Raw genomic sequence first — 14,521 nt, forward strand, 5'->3', positions numbered from 1 at the left:
TTTATTCCCTAAAGTGTAGTGATAGCCCTGGGAATGAGGATGAGATCTGACACAGCACTGGGAGGGAGACTGTGCTCCTTTAAGCCTTTTCCTGTCCTCAGCTATGAAAAAAAGGGAATATTTTCCTGATTGGAACACCTACTTCTTCCACATGCTCTCCTGAAATCAGTAAAAGTGGCACCAGGAGTAAGCCTTGGAAGACAGGATGCAGCAGGAATTGGGCAAGTCAAACCAAGTGGCTGGGCAGGGAAGAGGCAGGCACTGGGCACTGAACAACCCCATCCAGGAGGGAATTTCAGCCAGAAGGGCCTGGAGAGCAGCAGGAGGAGGGTGAGCAGGTACAGACTCCAGCAATTCCATTTTGTCCTGTTTTCCAAAGTTTGTCTCCCTTGTGTGAGGCATCTCTGCACCATGCTTCCCTTCTTTCTCTTGCTGGATTAACACTCTCAGTCAAGGCAGGAAAAGCACAAAAATTCCAGCAGTGCCATCTGCTAATGGCACCAGAGAACCAAACTGGTGAGGAAAGCTCCTGAATCCCAGGAGTGGCAAGGCCTGACCATGGAAACAGGTTTTTAAAGGAATCAGCAGCAGCTCAGCTGCCAGGGATGGAGATGACACAGAATTCCCAAAAAGGGAAGGCAGAGACGTTTATTCCGGCAATGCCGCTGCAGCTCACCTGAGCACAAAGCGTTGGTGAAAGACACCCACCCCCTCTCGTGTATGGACACACCCACTAACCAGGAATCCCGGGAAAACTCTTGGATGGAGCAAACACTCCCTCTGCTGCAGATGAGGAGGGGCGGAGGGAAGCAGGGCCAGGGAGGAAGAGGATTTGGGGAAGAAGATTTGGGGAATGCTGCCTCAGGCTGCTGCAGGGGCAGGAGGATAGGGCAGCGGGACAGGCTGTGTGTCCCCTAAGGCCAAGACCCCTTGGATCCTGCACTAGGATCCCACCCTCCTGCAGCAGCTGGAGGCAGGAGGGATCAGGAGTGATCCATGCCCCCAGAGCCACTCCTGCCAGCAGAGGGAGAGCTTGGCTCGAGCACCAAAGGGTCACAAAGCAAAAGGCCACGTCCTCCTGCTCACCACATCCCAGGCTGCTCCTGCTCTGCCCACCCACCCCTCCAAGGATTCAGTACAGTCAGTGCTCTGAGTGCTGCTGGCCTCAGGAGCAGCAGGAATCTCTCTCTCCTCTATGTCAGGATGTCGTGGGCTTGGTGCTCCACCAGCATCTCCATGCTCCGCACGTCTGTGCACCAGAACTCCAGGCGATCCTTCATCCCCTTGATCTGCAAGGCAAGGCCACAGGGACAGAGTGCCTCAGCTCCTGGGAATGCCCACAGGCTCCTTCTCACACCTGAGAGCTCAAACCATCCCTCAGAGCCCCACACACTGAGAAAGGGAGATGCCCCATCCCTGGAAGTGGTCCAGGCCAGGCTGGATGGGGCTTGGAACAACCTGGCCCATGGATGAGTTTTAAGGTCCCTCCCAACCCAAACTCTCATGGGATTCTGGGATACCAGCAAATGAACAAGGGTTATACTGAAATGCACCAAAGGAATTGTCTGCAGCTGGAATTCCAGGCACTCATTTTTGGGTTTGAAGGTAAAGACACCCTGCACAGTCTCCTTAAGTGTTACAAGGATGAACCTGAGAAGCTCAACAGCTCCATTGTATCCTGGACTTTTCTCCTGCCAAGAGGAATGTGCCTCCTACATCCCTGAAACTCCCAGAAGTTGTTTCATGCATTTAGGAATGAGGCCTGGATTCTTCTGGAAAACACAGCCATAGCTTCTGTGTTCCATGGTGTTTGTGTGGCTTTCACAAGGGAGGTGCCAGCTCTGTCCTGTCCCATCTCCTGGAAGGTTTCTGGGTGAAACACCCCAGGGGCAAAGCCAAATCCCCAAGGAGGCTCATTCCCAAGCCATGACTCACTCCAGGTCACCTCACCCAGCCCAGCTGGAGCTGGTGGCCATTACCTGCTGCAGGTCCAGCACCCGTGGCTGCACCCATGTCATGTGCACCCTCTTGTCCACTTCATCAATGCTGCCCTTCACCAGCCCCACTGAGAGCGCCTTCATCACCAGCAGCTCCACCTGGCAACACAGACAATCCTAGGAAATGACCCAGATCACCCCATTTCCCCCTGAGATGAATAAAACTTGGCCTCTTCACATGAGATCCCCTCAGAATCCAGGGCAGCAGATCTCACAGCTGTCCCCTTTCAGGTGACAGAACCTCAGCAAAGAGGAGTTCTTCTCCCTAAAACTTGCCTCTAAAACTGGATTTTAGGGGTTATTTAGTTATTTTTCCCCCCAAAAAACTCCAGTTATTTTCTTTTCTCTGAAATCCAAAGAAGAACAAGGCAATTGGAAAAAGCCAAAAGAGCCCAACTGTTCCCAAGCAGTTGGGTGTTGGATTTGAGTTGGTCTGTTCTCCCAGGGAGCAAGTGACAGGACACGAGAAAATGGCCTCAAGCTGCACCAGGGGAGGTTCAGGTTGAACATCAGGAAGAATTCTCCATGGGAAGGGCTGTCAGGCACTGGAAGGGGCTGCCCAGGGATGCGTTGAAGTCCCCTGGAGGTGTCCAAGGAATAACTGGATGTGGCACTCAGTGCTTTGGGCACAGGTTGGACTTGATGATCTCAGAGCTTTTTTCCAGCCTAAATGATTCTGGGATTCTCTGTGGTTCTGGTCTATCCAGGCACTCTCAGAGCTCCAGAACCTGGACATTACCAAGGGTGTCTAACTCCAAACTCACCTCGTTGACGGTGACTTTGGCACTCTTGGCAATCTCCTCGAAGGTGAGCTGGCGGTGGTTGGCCGGGCGGGTGAAAGTCATCTGGATCCAGAAAAGAAAATAAAAAAAACCAACCCCCACAGGGTTTTAGGGATTCCCACACCTCACAGAGCCTCCCCCAAACTGCCCTGCCCAGTCTCACTCTACACTGGCAACTGCATTTCTCATGTTTAATCAAAATAAGCAAGAATGTTTTACACTGGCATGGTGACAAGAGAGCCTTCCAGTCAGGAAGGGACTGTTTCAGGCTATCCATCAGTCCTTGGGAAACAAAAATGTTGAACTCTGTTCTAAAAGTCTTTTTGTATCCTGGAACATACTGCAGACACCATTCCCTGAAGGATTGCTCTCCCCCTCCTCCATACCACAGAATGAGCATCTTCCACTATCCCAGGTTGCTCCAAACCCTGTCCAATCTGGCCTTGGACACTGCCAGGGATGGGGCAGCCACAGCTTCTCTGGGCACCTGCGCCAGGGCCTCAGCACCCTCACAGGGAAGAATTTCTTCCCAATATCCCACCTAACCTTCTGTCAGAGAAGCCATTCCCCCTTGTCCTGGCATTCCATGCAAGAGCCCCCCTGGAGTTAGGGACAAATAGCCCAGCACGAGGTGTTTTCCCTCATAGTACCTGCTTGTGGCTCCACCTACAGGCAAAATCCACACTGAACTTCCTGTATGCAGGAGTTCCTGCAGGTGGGTGACCAGACACACTGAGCACATCCCAACTCACCTCCATGAGACACAACAGCTGGATCTTCTGCAGCAGGAGAGCTTCGTTGGCAGCCAGGTCAGGCTGTGAGGGGAGAAAAGGCACCACATCAGGTCAGGATTACATTTTCTCCCCATCCTGGGGCAGAACACCTTTACACACAGGAATAAATCCCTGGGAGGGTTCATTTAAGGGGAAGGAGGCCACCACAGCCCATCCACCAGGAAGCCAGGAATGGTTCCAGAAAACAATCCAAGTGCCAGTGAACTCACAAATCCACTGCTATGCAGTGATTCCTGCTGTAGCCAGTGCAGGTAACATCCAACACCACTGTTTACCCCCACACTTCCCAGAACAGGAGGGAAAACCACAGTTTTCCATGGCAAGAACTCCAGAGGGAAGCCAAAAGAAAACTAACTATGTGTATCAAGATGGAATAACCACTCCTAGGCTCCAACCAGAACTGTACCAGTGCTCCAGAGCTAGGAATGAGGCAAAGCTGGTTAAGAAAAAGCCCACAGACTCCCAGTGTCAGGTGGAACTCCCAAGCCTGGGCCTTGAGCAGCCCCAGAGCCCTCACCTGCTGCCCCCAGGCTGATTTGAGGGCCTGGAAGGTCTCCACGTTGCCGCTGTTGAAGGCGAAGAGGGTGTCAATGAGCCACTGCCGGTCTGTGCTGCGCAGGGACTCCAGCACAGGGTGCATCAGCTGCAGGGACAAGCAAGAGGCTGTCAGCAGGGGAACCCCAGCTCCTGGGGCTCCAGGGATGAAGGGATGTGGCAGCACTCACCAGCTCCCCAAAGTTGTAGACGCCTTCTCCCAGCAGCCCGGCCAGCCCCAGGGTGAAGGCTCTCTCCTGCTGCTCTGATACTGGGGAAAAAAAACAAAACAAAAATAGTTTGGATGAAAAACTACCTAAACCAAAACCACTACTGTTAAAAAAAATACCCTAACCAAAAATAATTGGGATGGGAAAAAAAGCCAAAAATTATTTGGATAAAGCACCACGTAAAGCTCCATTCAGCCCTCCCTCACCTACATTAAACTATTCCCAGCCTTCATCTTCCTCCACACCATCTGAAATTCAGGAGACTGTAGCAACCACAGCAGAAAAGAAGCTTTTTGAATCTAGAGTGAAGATTTTTGGGAATTGGAACAAACTTGTCCTTCTGGCAGGAGGATTCCCCCTTTTCCCCCAGTGCAACCCAGGAGCAGCTCCTCGGGGTCACTCCTCAGTCCAGCCACACCTCGGATCCACCACAGCACAGCCAAAACGACACAGAGGGAAAACCTCAGCCAGGGCACTTATTTGGGCTGGGGGGATGAGGCAGAGCACGGAAGGTGAGATTTCCCCTGGGGAGGGGTTACCTGGCAGGTCCTTGACCTCGATGCAGCCCAGGAAACGCAGTGCATCCTTGTAGTAGGCGGCGTGGTTGCCCACGGTCTGGTAGTACTTGCTGGAGAGGTCGTAGAAGCGGCTGTGCACGGATGTCACCCCAGGGAGGGTGTTCAGCATCTCCTCCACCTCCTCAATGGTCTCCTGGGAAGGACAAGACCTGCCTCTTACAGCTCTGAGGATGGCAGCCTTCCCAAGGGATCCCTGGTGACATCCCAGGCAAAGCCACCATGGCTCCCGCACCCTTTCCTGTGGGGTCCTGGCACATGGTGCCCAGAGAAGCTGTGGCTGATCAACCCCTGGAAGTGTCCAATGCCAGGGTGGAGCAACCTGGGATAGTGGAAGGTGTCCCTGCCCATGACTGGGTGATCTTCAAGATCCTTTCCAACGCAAACGCATCCCTCAGCACTTGCTCTAAGAGAACCAAAGCTGCCTCGTGTTGCTATGATATTTTCTGAAAAATCCCTTTGCCAGGATTTTTCTCCTGAGAAGCTGAAAAGCCTCAGAGGAAAAGAAAAACAATAATTATCTGCTGCTGTGGAATGCAACAGGTGCATCTTTGATTGGTCCATGTTGGCTGTTTCTAATTAATGGCCAATCACAGTCAGCTGGCTCAGACCCTCTCAAAGTCATGAGCTTTTGTTATTTATTCTTTTCTATTCCTTTCAAGCCTTCTGACGAAATCCTTTCTTCTATTCTTTTAGTATAGTTCTAGTATTTCATTTTCTTTTAATATAATATATATAATAAAATAATAAATCAGCCTTCTGAAACACGAAGTCAAGATTCTCGTCTCTTCCCTTGTCCTAGGACCCCTGCAAACACAAACCACAGCCCTGCCTGAAAAGCACCATTTTGGGTTTAAAAGATGGTTTTAAAACCAGCCAAGGATGACAAACCCCAGGTGCTTCGCTCAGGCAACACCACCACAGGTCACCGTGAGCAGCTCCCATGTTCTGGTGAGCTCAAAAGTCCCTCAGGGCCGGGAGCTGGGATAACCAAGGAATGTCACAGCACCCCAAAAGTCCCCATATCCCAGGCCACCCCTCACCTTGGTGACCTGCAGGTCCCCGATGTTGAGCTTGAGGGCCCCGATGGCTGTTTTGCACAGGATCACGGCCTCGTCGCTGCTCTTCACCTGCAGGGACACAGGGACCTGTTCAGAGTGTCACCTGCAGCCAGGTGTGCTCTGCTCCAGGGGCTGGATAAATGTCACTTGTGACCATGTTCCTGCATTCAAATCCCCGTGGAAAGGTGCTGCTCTCCAGCACAGGTGACACACACACCAGTGACTCCTGGGCTGAGGAGAAACTCAGCAAGAGCAACTTCCACCATACCTTTTCCCGGGTCTTCTCCAGAAAAGTCAGGGCCACATTGGGATCTGGAGTAGAGGGAAAAACAGATTTAAATGAGCAGCTCTCATGGAGCTAAACCTCACCTAACCTACCTAGCCACCTTTGACAGGATTCCTGATGGCTGGAATATGGGTTTTCCATGGTGTACCCTCAGCCTGCAGCAGCTGCTGCCAGGTAAGCTGGGCTTTTCCCCACCATCCCCCTCTCTAGGGAAGCTGTGAACTTCCTACTCCAGAAATCAACAACAACTTGAGCTTTCTAAGCCAGCGCTTTCCCTCCCCAACACAGCAGAAGCACAACAACTTCCCATCCAAGACTGACCCATCCCTGACCACCTTCCAGAGGTCACAACAGGACAGGGAAGAGGGGAGGACACGCACCTGTCATCTGCCGGACCACGTGCAGGATAATCTCCACCAGGGACAGGGGGTTCACCCTGCAGGGAGCAGCTCAGAGTCAGCACGGCGCCCCCAAGCCCCCCAAGTGGCCCCCAAGCCCCCCAGGTGGCCCCCAATAACTCACCTGTGCTCAAACTCACTGATGAAGTTCTCGTAGAGCTGCAGGGGCAAGGACAGGGACACTCAGGGCAAAGGACACCCCAATTCCAAAGCTCCTCACCATTATTTCCCCTCTATTCCAGCTCATTTGAACATTCCTGGAAGTGCTGGACAGGGCTCTGAGCCAGCTGGGCTAGTGGAAGGTGTCCCTTCCAGTGAGGGTGGAACATGTTGACCCTTGAGATCTCTTCCAACTCACACCATTCAAATCCCTCAATCCTATGATTTTTCCAGAAAATCGGGCATCCCATACAGAAATTCCAGCACTGCTCAGAACCCTGAACTGTTTATTTTATCGAATCCTATCCCCATAGGCTTCTTCCAGTGAGCACCCATCCCGCACTTACAAATCTCTTACAAAAATATGGAACAAAAAAAAAAATCTCCCTGCAACTCCCAAAAATAAAAATTTTAGGTGAGTGAGGTAAAGAATCACTTTGAAGCTTCTGAACCCGAGACATTTAACTTTAGTAAAATTTCCACACAGTCACCAGCGCAAATACCCCAGGAGCCGAACCCACCCAGTAACTCTGCAAAAGAATTAGGAAAGAAAGAAGCCGCAGGCTGAGTTTCTTCTGGTACAAAAAGCCAGGAAAAGTCCGCTCACCTTGATGAGCCCATCTCCCTGGGCGAAGCAGGGGTCCTGCACGAAGTCCAGCACCTGCAGAGTGAGCTGGTGCCACAGCCTGGGGACACAGAACAGCCCCGTGAGCCCAGCGCCGCCGAACCGCGCCACATGCCGGGCCGTGCCGAGCCGGGACTGACGAGGGCGCGGACCGGGGGGAACCGGGCGCTGTGACCCCCCGGCAGGAGCAAACCCCGCCGGAGTCACCTCCCGGGCGGCTGAAGGGACGCGGGCCCAGGCGGGCCCCTCAGCCGAAGGGAGGAGGGCAGCGGGAGCCGGGACGGGCGATCCCCCCGCACCCCGTCCCCGCTCACTTCTTGTTGTAGAGCTCCTCGAGGCGGTGCCACACGGCGGCCTGGCCCGGCCCCGCGCTCTGGCTCTGCTGCAGGAAACCCGGCACGTCCTTCATGGCGGCGGCGGCGGGGCCCGGACGGAGCCGGGGCCGGGTCGGGGCCGGACGGGAGCGGAGCGAGGAGGCCGCGCCGTCCCCGCCGTGCGCACTCACTTCCGGCCGCGCGGGGCCCGCCGGGTACCGTAACGCCCCGCGCCCGCCGCCGCCGCGCACTCACCCCGCGCCGCTCCCGCCGCGCCCCGCGGTCGCCACGGCAACGCCGCCGCGCCGCCGAGCCCCGGGCCTTCCCCCGCCGCCTCTCCCCGCGCCCGCCCCGCCGGAACCAGCCCGGGCGGGGTGAGCGGCGGGAGCGCGGCGCGCGCGCTCGCGGCAGTGCGGTAGCGGCGATGGAGCGCGGGGCGCGGGCGCTGCTGGCGGCCGGTGAGCGCCGGGGCCGGGGGGAGCCCCGGGAGCCCCGGGCGGCCCCCAGAACCGCTCTGCTCTCTTGCAGCCTGGAGGAGCCTGTGGGAGCGCCATGGGCCCTGCCATGGCGGCAGCGCGGCACGGGCCGCCCGGTGCGGCGGGCACGGGAAGGGGCCGGCCGGCGGCGGAGCCGGGAGGTAGGTGGGGAATGCCCGGCTGGGGGCTGGAGCTTCCCTGCGGGAACGGGAGCACGGGAATCGGTGCTGGGATGGGATGTGCTCCCTTGATGGAGGGTGTCCCGTCCTCGTCTACATAGGGACATCACTGTGGGAGCCAGGGCTGGTCTGGGAGCCCGGAGAGCAGGGATCTGCCGCCAGGGAAAGCTCAGTGGATTTCCAAGAATGTGAGTTCAGCTCCCCGGGAACCCGGTCTGACAGGGCAGAGCCGTATCCTTGTGACAGCAGGGAAGGGCAGTGCGGTGTCACGTCCCTGGGAAAGCAGAGCCACATCCCTGTGGCAGCAGGGAAAGGCAGTGCAGGGCACCTCCCTAGGAAGTCAGTGTCACACATGCCAGGGAAGGCAGTGTTACATCCCTTGGAAGGCAGAGCCGCGTCCCTGTGACAGCAGGCTAAGGCAGTGCAGTGTCACATCCCTGGGAAAGCAATGTCATGTCCCTGCAAAGGAACTGTCACATCCCAAGGAAGGCAGAGCTGACCACTCTGGGGCCTGGAAACACTTCCAGCTCTGGCCTTGCTCTTGCCAAGCTCTCCTGGCTCTCCCCATGCCTGCTCTGGACTGTGCACAATGCACTGCTCCAGCAGCACTAATTTTCTGGGAGAAGCTGTTCCCTGCTGCTAATGACTGTTCCTGAACTGCTAATAACTGTTCCCAGATGATTATGGCTGTTCCCAGCCCAGCTGGGCACAGGGCTGTGATTCCTTTGGACAAGGACACACGGAGCCCAAGGGGGGAACAGGGACATACCAGTGTCTGTGCTCGCCTGGGCAGGGTGACACATCACCCTGAGAGAAACTTGTTGATCTCAGGACACAGCAGGGTCTCCTAAATCCCAGAGGAGTGTAAATCAACACTGAGACTGGTGATTCCCTGTGGGTCCAGCTTTGTGTCCATCCCTGTCCAAAAAAAAAACCTCACAGGAATACTGGTGACTTGGTATTTTAGATCCACACAAGGACTTGCTGAGGGAGGTGTCTGCTCCAGGGTTTGGGTCTAACAGCCAAGCTTTCTCCTAGTGAAGTCCAAGCACAATCCTGCCAAGAGAAGAGCTTTCTGTGGAATTTTGGGGTGATTTTCTCCCCCGAGCCAAAGTCACTGTCAGTTCTCTCAGTGCTGTGCTTCCCCCTGTGCTGAGCAGGATCCAAGGCTCCAGACCCTTCTGTGTGAGCGCAGCTGCCAGAGCCATTTTGGGCAGGTGGGGAGGTGACAAGGGGAAGGAGAAGCTCACCTTGAAGGACGTGGCCGAGCTGCTCCGGAAGAAGGAATGTCGGCGCGTGGTGGTGATGGCCGGCGCCGGGATCAGCACGCCCAGCGGCATCCCAGACTTCAGGTGAGGCCTCTGTGTCCTTGGAGGGCTGAGGTCTTGTCCATGGAAAGGGTGATTAAACATTGGATGGGGCTGCCCAAGGAGGTGCTGGAGTCACCATCCCTGGAGGTGTCAGAAGAACAACCAGACGTGGCACTCATGTGGACATGGCACTCACGCTCTTGTTGACAAGGTGATGATGCATCGCAGGCTGGACAGTTTGATGCTCTTGGAGGTCTCTCCCAACCTCATTGATCCTGGGATTCTGTCTCCCACCCAGGTCCCACTGCAGCCCCTCTCAGCTGCCCCCCTGTCCCCGCAGGTCCCCTGGGAGCGGCCTGTACAGCAACCTGGAGCAGTACGACATCCCCTACCCCGAGGCCATCTTTGAGCTGGGCTATTTCTTCGTCAACCCCAAGCCCTTCTTCACCCTGGCCAAGGAGCTCTATCCTGGAAACTACCGCCCCAATTCCGCCCACTATTTCCTCCGGCTGCTGCACGACAAGGGGCTGCTCCTGCGCCTCTACACCCAGAACATCGACGGGCTGGAGAGAGGTGAGCTCCCTCTTCCCAGCTCCAGCAGCAGCACCAGGAGCTGAGGGGAGAAGCAGGACTGGGGAGATGCACACAGGGAGGCTCTGGCTCAGTCCTTTCCCACACGCTGTATTCCAGTGGCTGGGATCCCTCCTGACAGGCTGGTGGAAGCCCATGGCACCTTTGCCACTGCTACCTGTACGGTGTGTCAGAGGAACTTCCCCGGCGAGGACTTCAGGGTGAGTGAGCCCAGCTGGGCATCAACACAATTAACACAAGGAGGCATTAATTATTACAGCAATGGCAGATCCAAACCTGTTCTTTTGCCCTCGGGGACAAGAGGTTTGTGGAGGGGACCAGGTTTGGGGTTGGGTGTTGCTCTGAGGACAGGTGGTGGTTCTGAACCCCTGCAACAGGCAGGTTTGGGGCCTCCCCTTTCAAGGGGTCAGGCTCCCTGTGACAGGCAGTTTTGGGGTCTCTCCTTTCAGGGAGATGTCATGGGGGACAGGATCCCTCGCTGCCCTGTCTGCACCGGAGTTGTCAAGCCTGACATCGTGTTCTTCGGCGAGCAGCTCCCACAGCGCTTCCTCCTGCACCTCGCAGACTTCCCCATGGCAGACCTGCTCTTCGTCATCGGGACATCCCTGGAGGTCTGGCAATAAGGGAAACCCCTGGGAAAAACTCACATGGGAGGCAGGGCTTAGAGAAGGTGAGAAAATGGGTTAGGGAGGTGAAATTTGAGGTGGAGGATAAGAAATAGGGTGGAGGTACTCTGAGAGACCCTCTGGAAACCAGATGGGCACCTGGAGAGCTGAGGAAAGGCCACCAGCTAACTGGTGACACTGTGACCTGTTCAGAGCCAGGGTGGCTGAGCAAGAGTGCTGGGAGCAGGTGCCCCTGGCAGGGTGACTGTCCCTGGGTCCCCCCTCAGGTGGAGCCCTTTGCCAGCCTGGCCGGGGCCGTGCGCAGCTCCGTGCCACGGGTGCTCATCAACCGGGAGCTGGTGGGGCCCTTCGCGTGGCAGCAGCGCCACAACGACGTGGCCCAGCTCGGGGACGTGGTTGGCGGTGTCGAGAGGCTGGTGGAGCTGCTGGGCTGGAATGAGGAGATGCAAACGCTGATCCAGAAGGAGAAAGAGAAGGTGGGAAGAGGCTCAGACCCCCAGCTCCCCCCTCAGCCCCTCTGTTCCCTGTTCTGGAGTTATGCACGGAGTGGGTTTGTGCTTGCTGGGGTCACATTGCACAGAAAAGTGCAAAAGAAGCTCCATTCCAACCCAAACCTGAGTGCTGTTCCACAACCAGCGTGCCAGGGCAGAGCCCTGTGGGCTGAACGTGTCTGTGAGAAGACATGGATCTGCCAGTCCCAGATGAGTTAGGAACATGGAAAAGGACAGGATTTGGGCTGAAAGCAGTGACCCTCTCAGGGACTGAGAAGCTTCCAGTTACATCACCTGGTGTGTGATTTGTTCTCAGACAAACCCTGTAGCTGGAGGTGCAGATTCCAGGGGGTGGGAGTAACCAGACAGGAAATGCCCTTGGTCAGCAGTGCTGGGCTGTGAGGCAGCAGAGCCTCAACCCAGAACTGGGATGTTCCACAGGGAGCTGGGATGTTCCTGGCTGGAAACTCTCCACTCTGTAGTCCCTTCATGGCTGTGTTTCCACTTCCAGAGGTTCCTCTAGAGCAATAAGCTGTAGGAGAAAGGGAAAGGAGGCTCCATTGTGCTGAGACCCAAACAATACTGCTGGCTGCTCCTGCTCCACTTGGCAGTGATGATTGATTTTTTTCCCCACCATTCTCACATCTGTAACCTTCTGGGATCTTCAGGAGTGAGAAATTGCAGGGGAACAAGTTTGTAATTACTTGGAGCTCAGTGCTAATGTTAATTACTACATTCCTTTAGACCACTGGGAGGTTTTTTCCACATTTGACATCAAACACAGCTGGTATTTTTTAGGCATACATTGTCCAAACGTGACTGCATAAAATCTGGCTTCAAGATTCCAATTGTAACATGCAGGTTGTTCTTACTTCCCTCAGATGATGCAGCAGGAATGAGTAGGAATTCTTAGCCTTTTTGCCAGGTTTTTCATTTTTTAGTACCAACATTGTGGGGACCAGCCAACCCTTGGCTTGATGCTTGCACTGCTCTGAATCCCTGAGGGATAATGCTGATGCAACAGTGATGGAGGAAAACCAGTTGCTTGGAGCAACATGGACTAGTGGAAAGTGTCCCTGTCCATGGCCAGCAGTGGGACTGGATGAGCTTTAAGGTCCCTTTCCAGGCCAAACCATCCTGTGATTCCAGGATTCTGTGGGGATGGTGCTGAGGCTGGAATGTTGGATGCTCCCTGGCAAGCACTGTGGTCTCTGTTTCCAGCTGGATGCCAAGGACAAGTAGGAGGGTGCTCCTGTCACCCCTCAGCACATCACTTGAGGATCTCCAGCCATGAGTGTCACCAGCAAGTGTCCAAGGGCCTGGGGGCTCGTGCCAGCACATCCGATGAGCTCTGTGGCTGTAGTTGGCTGTTTGGATCTCCCTCCTTCCGAGCCATCCATGCCAGAGCCCCTCAGAGGCACTGGTTCCATGGAGCAAGGAGCTGGAATGCTGTGAAGGTCAGGCCAGGACAGCCTGGAGAGTGTTTTCCAGCTCCCACTGGGCTGAGCATCCAGTTCCTGTCACAGCTCCTCCCCAGCCACTGTTCCCTTGGCTGTGATCCTCAGCTGCTGCAGGCTGTGTTTAGTCTTCCATAAAATCTCTGCTAATCAGGGGACAAGCCAGGGGCAGGGGGGCTGCCCCCCATTGCCATTCCAGACCAAGCTGCTGGGGAATTTTTGAATCACTGGAGTGTTAATTATTTAATAATAAAGAGACAATTCATTTCTGGATGGCACCTGAGGGGTTTTCTGTAAAGTCACATCTGTCCCCACCACGGTTTCTTTCACCTGCTTTTTGGTATCTTTTTCCCTCTCACACAAGTGCCTTTCCCTGCTGTAGATGCCATCCTGGGGGGTGGCAGTGTCACAGGGCTGCAGCCACATCCTGCTCTGTCCCACACCTGCCACTACACAATGCAGAGCCTTGTGGCACATCCACGGTGGAAATGGTGGGGACTTAGTCTTTAACCATGCCCTGCTGCCTCCAAAATTGAGTTCCATGATTCTATGAACACCTCCTCCCAAAACACCCAGTGCCAAGCTCAGCCCCTGCTCCAGGGCATTCCAGGCCAGGCTTGACAGCTGTTCTTAGGGATTTAAGCACTCTGGAAAATTGAAACAATATCAGAAGCAGCTGCATTAAAAACACCAAACCCCCCTTTTCCTTTTGCACATAAAGCTTGGGAAAGCTTCAACAGCTGGGAAGGGATCGGGGTCTGTGCCTGCACGCAGAAGGGCTGGGGAGGGGGGTTTGCTAATTAAAAAAAAAAAAGATGCAATTGGCCTAAAAGCTCACACTGTGACACAGCAATGCTGTCCCCAGCCCAGCAGCCTGGAATGGCACTTGGGGGTCAGTCACGAACTAAACAGAAACAGAATTATCCAGGTTGGGAAAGACCTCCAAAATCATCGAGTCCAACCTGTGACTGATCCCTACCTTGTCACCAGCCCAGAGAACTGAATGCCATGTCCAGGCCTTCCCTGGACACCTCCAGGGATAGGGACTCCACCACCTCCCTGGGCAACCCTTTCCAATGCCTGACAGCCCTTCCCATGAGGAAATTCTTACTGATGTTTAACCTGAACCACCCCTGACAGAGCTCAGGGCTGTTTCCTCTTGTCTCATCCTTTGCTCCCTGGGAGCTGCACTCTCCTGGCAGGGAGTTGTGGAGAGGCAGAAGGTCCCCCCAAGCCTCCTTTTCTCCAGACTGAGCCCCCTCAGCTCCTTGTGCTGCAGACCCTTCCCCAGCTCTGTTCCCTCCCTTGGACATCAGCCCCTCAATATCCTCCTTGCCATGAGGGGCCCAGAGCTGAGACACAGCACTTGAGGGGCCTCAGCAGTGGAAACTGGAAAACCAAGCAAAGCACCCTTCCAGCTCTTCACCTGCTAGACCATGCTCAGGAACATCCCCAGCTCCTCAGGACACATGGGCAGAACATCTGGGATGTTCTGCCACAGGGATTTCCTTGCTGGGAGGAATCACTGCCACACTCCCACATGTCAGGTTGGCTTTATTCTAGCATCACTTGTGCATTCCTACTCGTGACAGGACGTTTGGGAACTTGGATACATGAGACAAATGAGAAGATTTTC

General features: G+C 55.1%; 2 protein-coding genes across 4 annotated transcripts; one reads left to right on the plus strand and one right to left on the minus strand.

The window, feature by feature from the left end:
• Positions 1 to 622: 622 nt before the first annotated feature.
• PSMD13 (proteasome 26S subunit, non-ATPase 13) lies at positions 623 to 7,947 on the minus strand. The gene is made up of 13 exons (XM_030949295.1): positions 7,756 to 7,947; positions 7,424 to 7,502; positions 6,782 to 6,816; positions 6,640 to 6,695; positions 6,242 to 6,285; positions 5,956 to 6,042; positions 4,877 to 5,048; positions 4,299 to 4,378; positions 4,091 to 4,216; positions 3,532 to 3,594; positions 2,762 to 2,842; positions 1,980 to 2,096; positions 623 to 1,289 (listed from the first exon to the last, which is right to left on the minus strand). Exons 1-13 carry the CDS (start codon positions 7,848 to 7,850, stop codon positions 1,194 to 1,196), a joined length of 1,131 nt encoding a protein of 376 aa, XP_030805155.1. The 5' UTR covers positions 7,851 to 7,947; the 3' UTR covers positions 623 to 1,193.
• A 233-nt stretch (positions 7,948 to 8,180) lies between these two features.
• SIRT3 (sirtuin 3) lies at positions 8,181 to 13,158 on the plus strand. Of its 3 annotated transcripts, none has more exons than XM_030949483.1 (7): positions 8,181 to 8,213; positions 8,284 to 8,392; positions 9,571 to 9,762; positions 10,019 to 10,293; positions 10,411 to 10,511; positions 10,761 to 10,922; positions 11,204 to 12,540. In XM_030949483.1, the coding sequence occupies exons 3-7, from the start codon at positions 9,716 to 9,718 to the stop codon at positions 11,645 to 11,647; spliced, it is 1,029 nt and encodes a 342-aa protein (XP_030805343.1). In that variant the 5' UTR covers positions 8,181 to 8,213; positions 8,284 to 8,392; positions 9,571 to 9,715; the 3' UTR covers positions 11,648 to 12,540. The 3 variants fall into 3 exon arrangements, with proteins under 3 accessions (XP_030805343.1, XP_030805344.1, XP_030805342.1); XM_030949484.1 differs by adding an exon at positions 12,650 to 13,158 and having other exon boundaries at positions 8,207 to 8,598; positions 10,061 to 10,293; positions 11,204 to 11,413; XM_030949482.1 differs by having other exon boundaries at positions 8,207 to 8,598; positions 10,061 to 10,293.
• Positions 13,159 to 14,521: the final 1,363 nt, after the last annotated feature.

Source organism: Camarhynchus parvulus, chromosome 5, assembly GCF_901933205.1.
Source record: "Camarhynchus parvulus chromosome 5, STF_HiC, whole genome shotgun sequence".
NCBI lineage: Eukaryota > Metazoa > Chordata > Aves > Passeriformes > Thraupidae > Camarhynchus > Camarhynchus parvulus.

Excerpts from the sequence above, each read along its gene's own strand:
- PSMD13 (XM_030949295.1), bottom strand. The coding sequence starts at position 7,850 with ATGAAGGACGTGCCGGGTTTCCTGCAGCAGAGCCAGAGCGCGGGGCCG. Across the intron at positions 4,217-4,298 it reads TCTACAACTTTGGGGAGCTG|CTGATGCACCCTGTGCTGGA; the intron begins GTGAGTGCTGCC and ends TTGTCCCTGCAG. Across the intron at positions 3,595-4,090 it reads AATCAGCCTGGGGGCAGCAG|CCTGACCTGGCTGCCAACGA; the intron begins GTGAGGGCTCTG and ends CTCCCCTCACAG.
- SIRT3 (XM_030949482.1), top strand. Across the intron at positions 9,763-10,060 it reads AGCGGCATCCCAGACTTCAG|GTCCCCTGGGAGCGGCCTGT; the intron begins GTGAGGCCTCTG and ends CTGTCCCCGCAG. Across the intron at positions 10,512-10,760 it reads TCCCCGGCGAGGACTTCAGG|GGAGATGTCATGGGGGACAG; the intron begins GTGAGTGAGCCC and ends CTCTCCTTTCAG.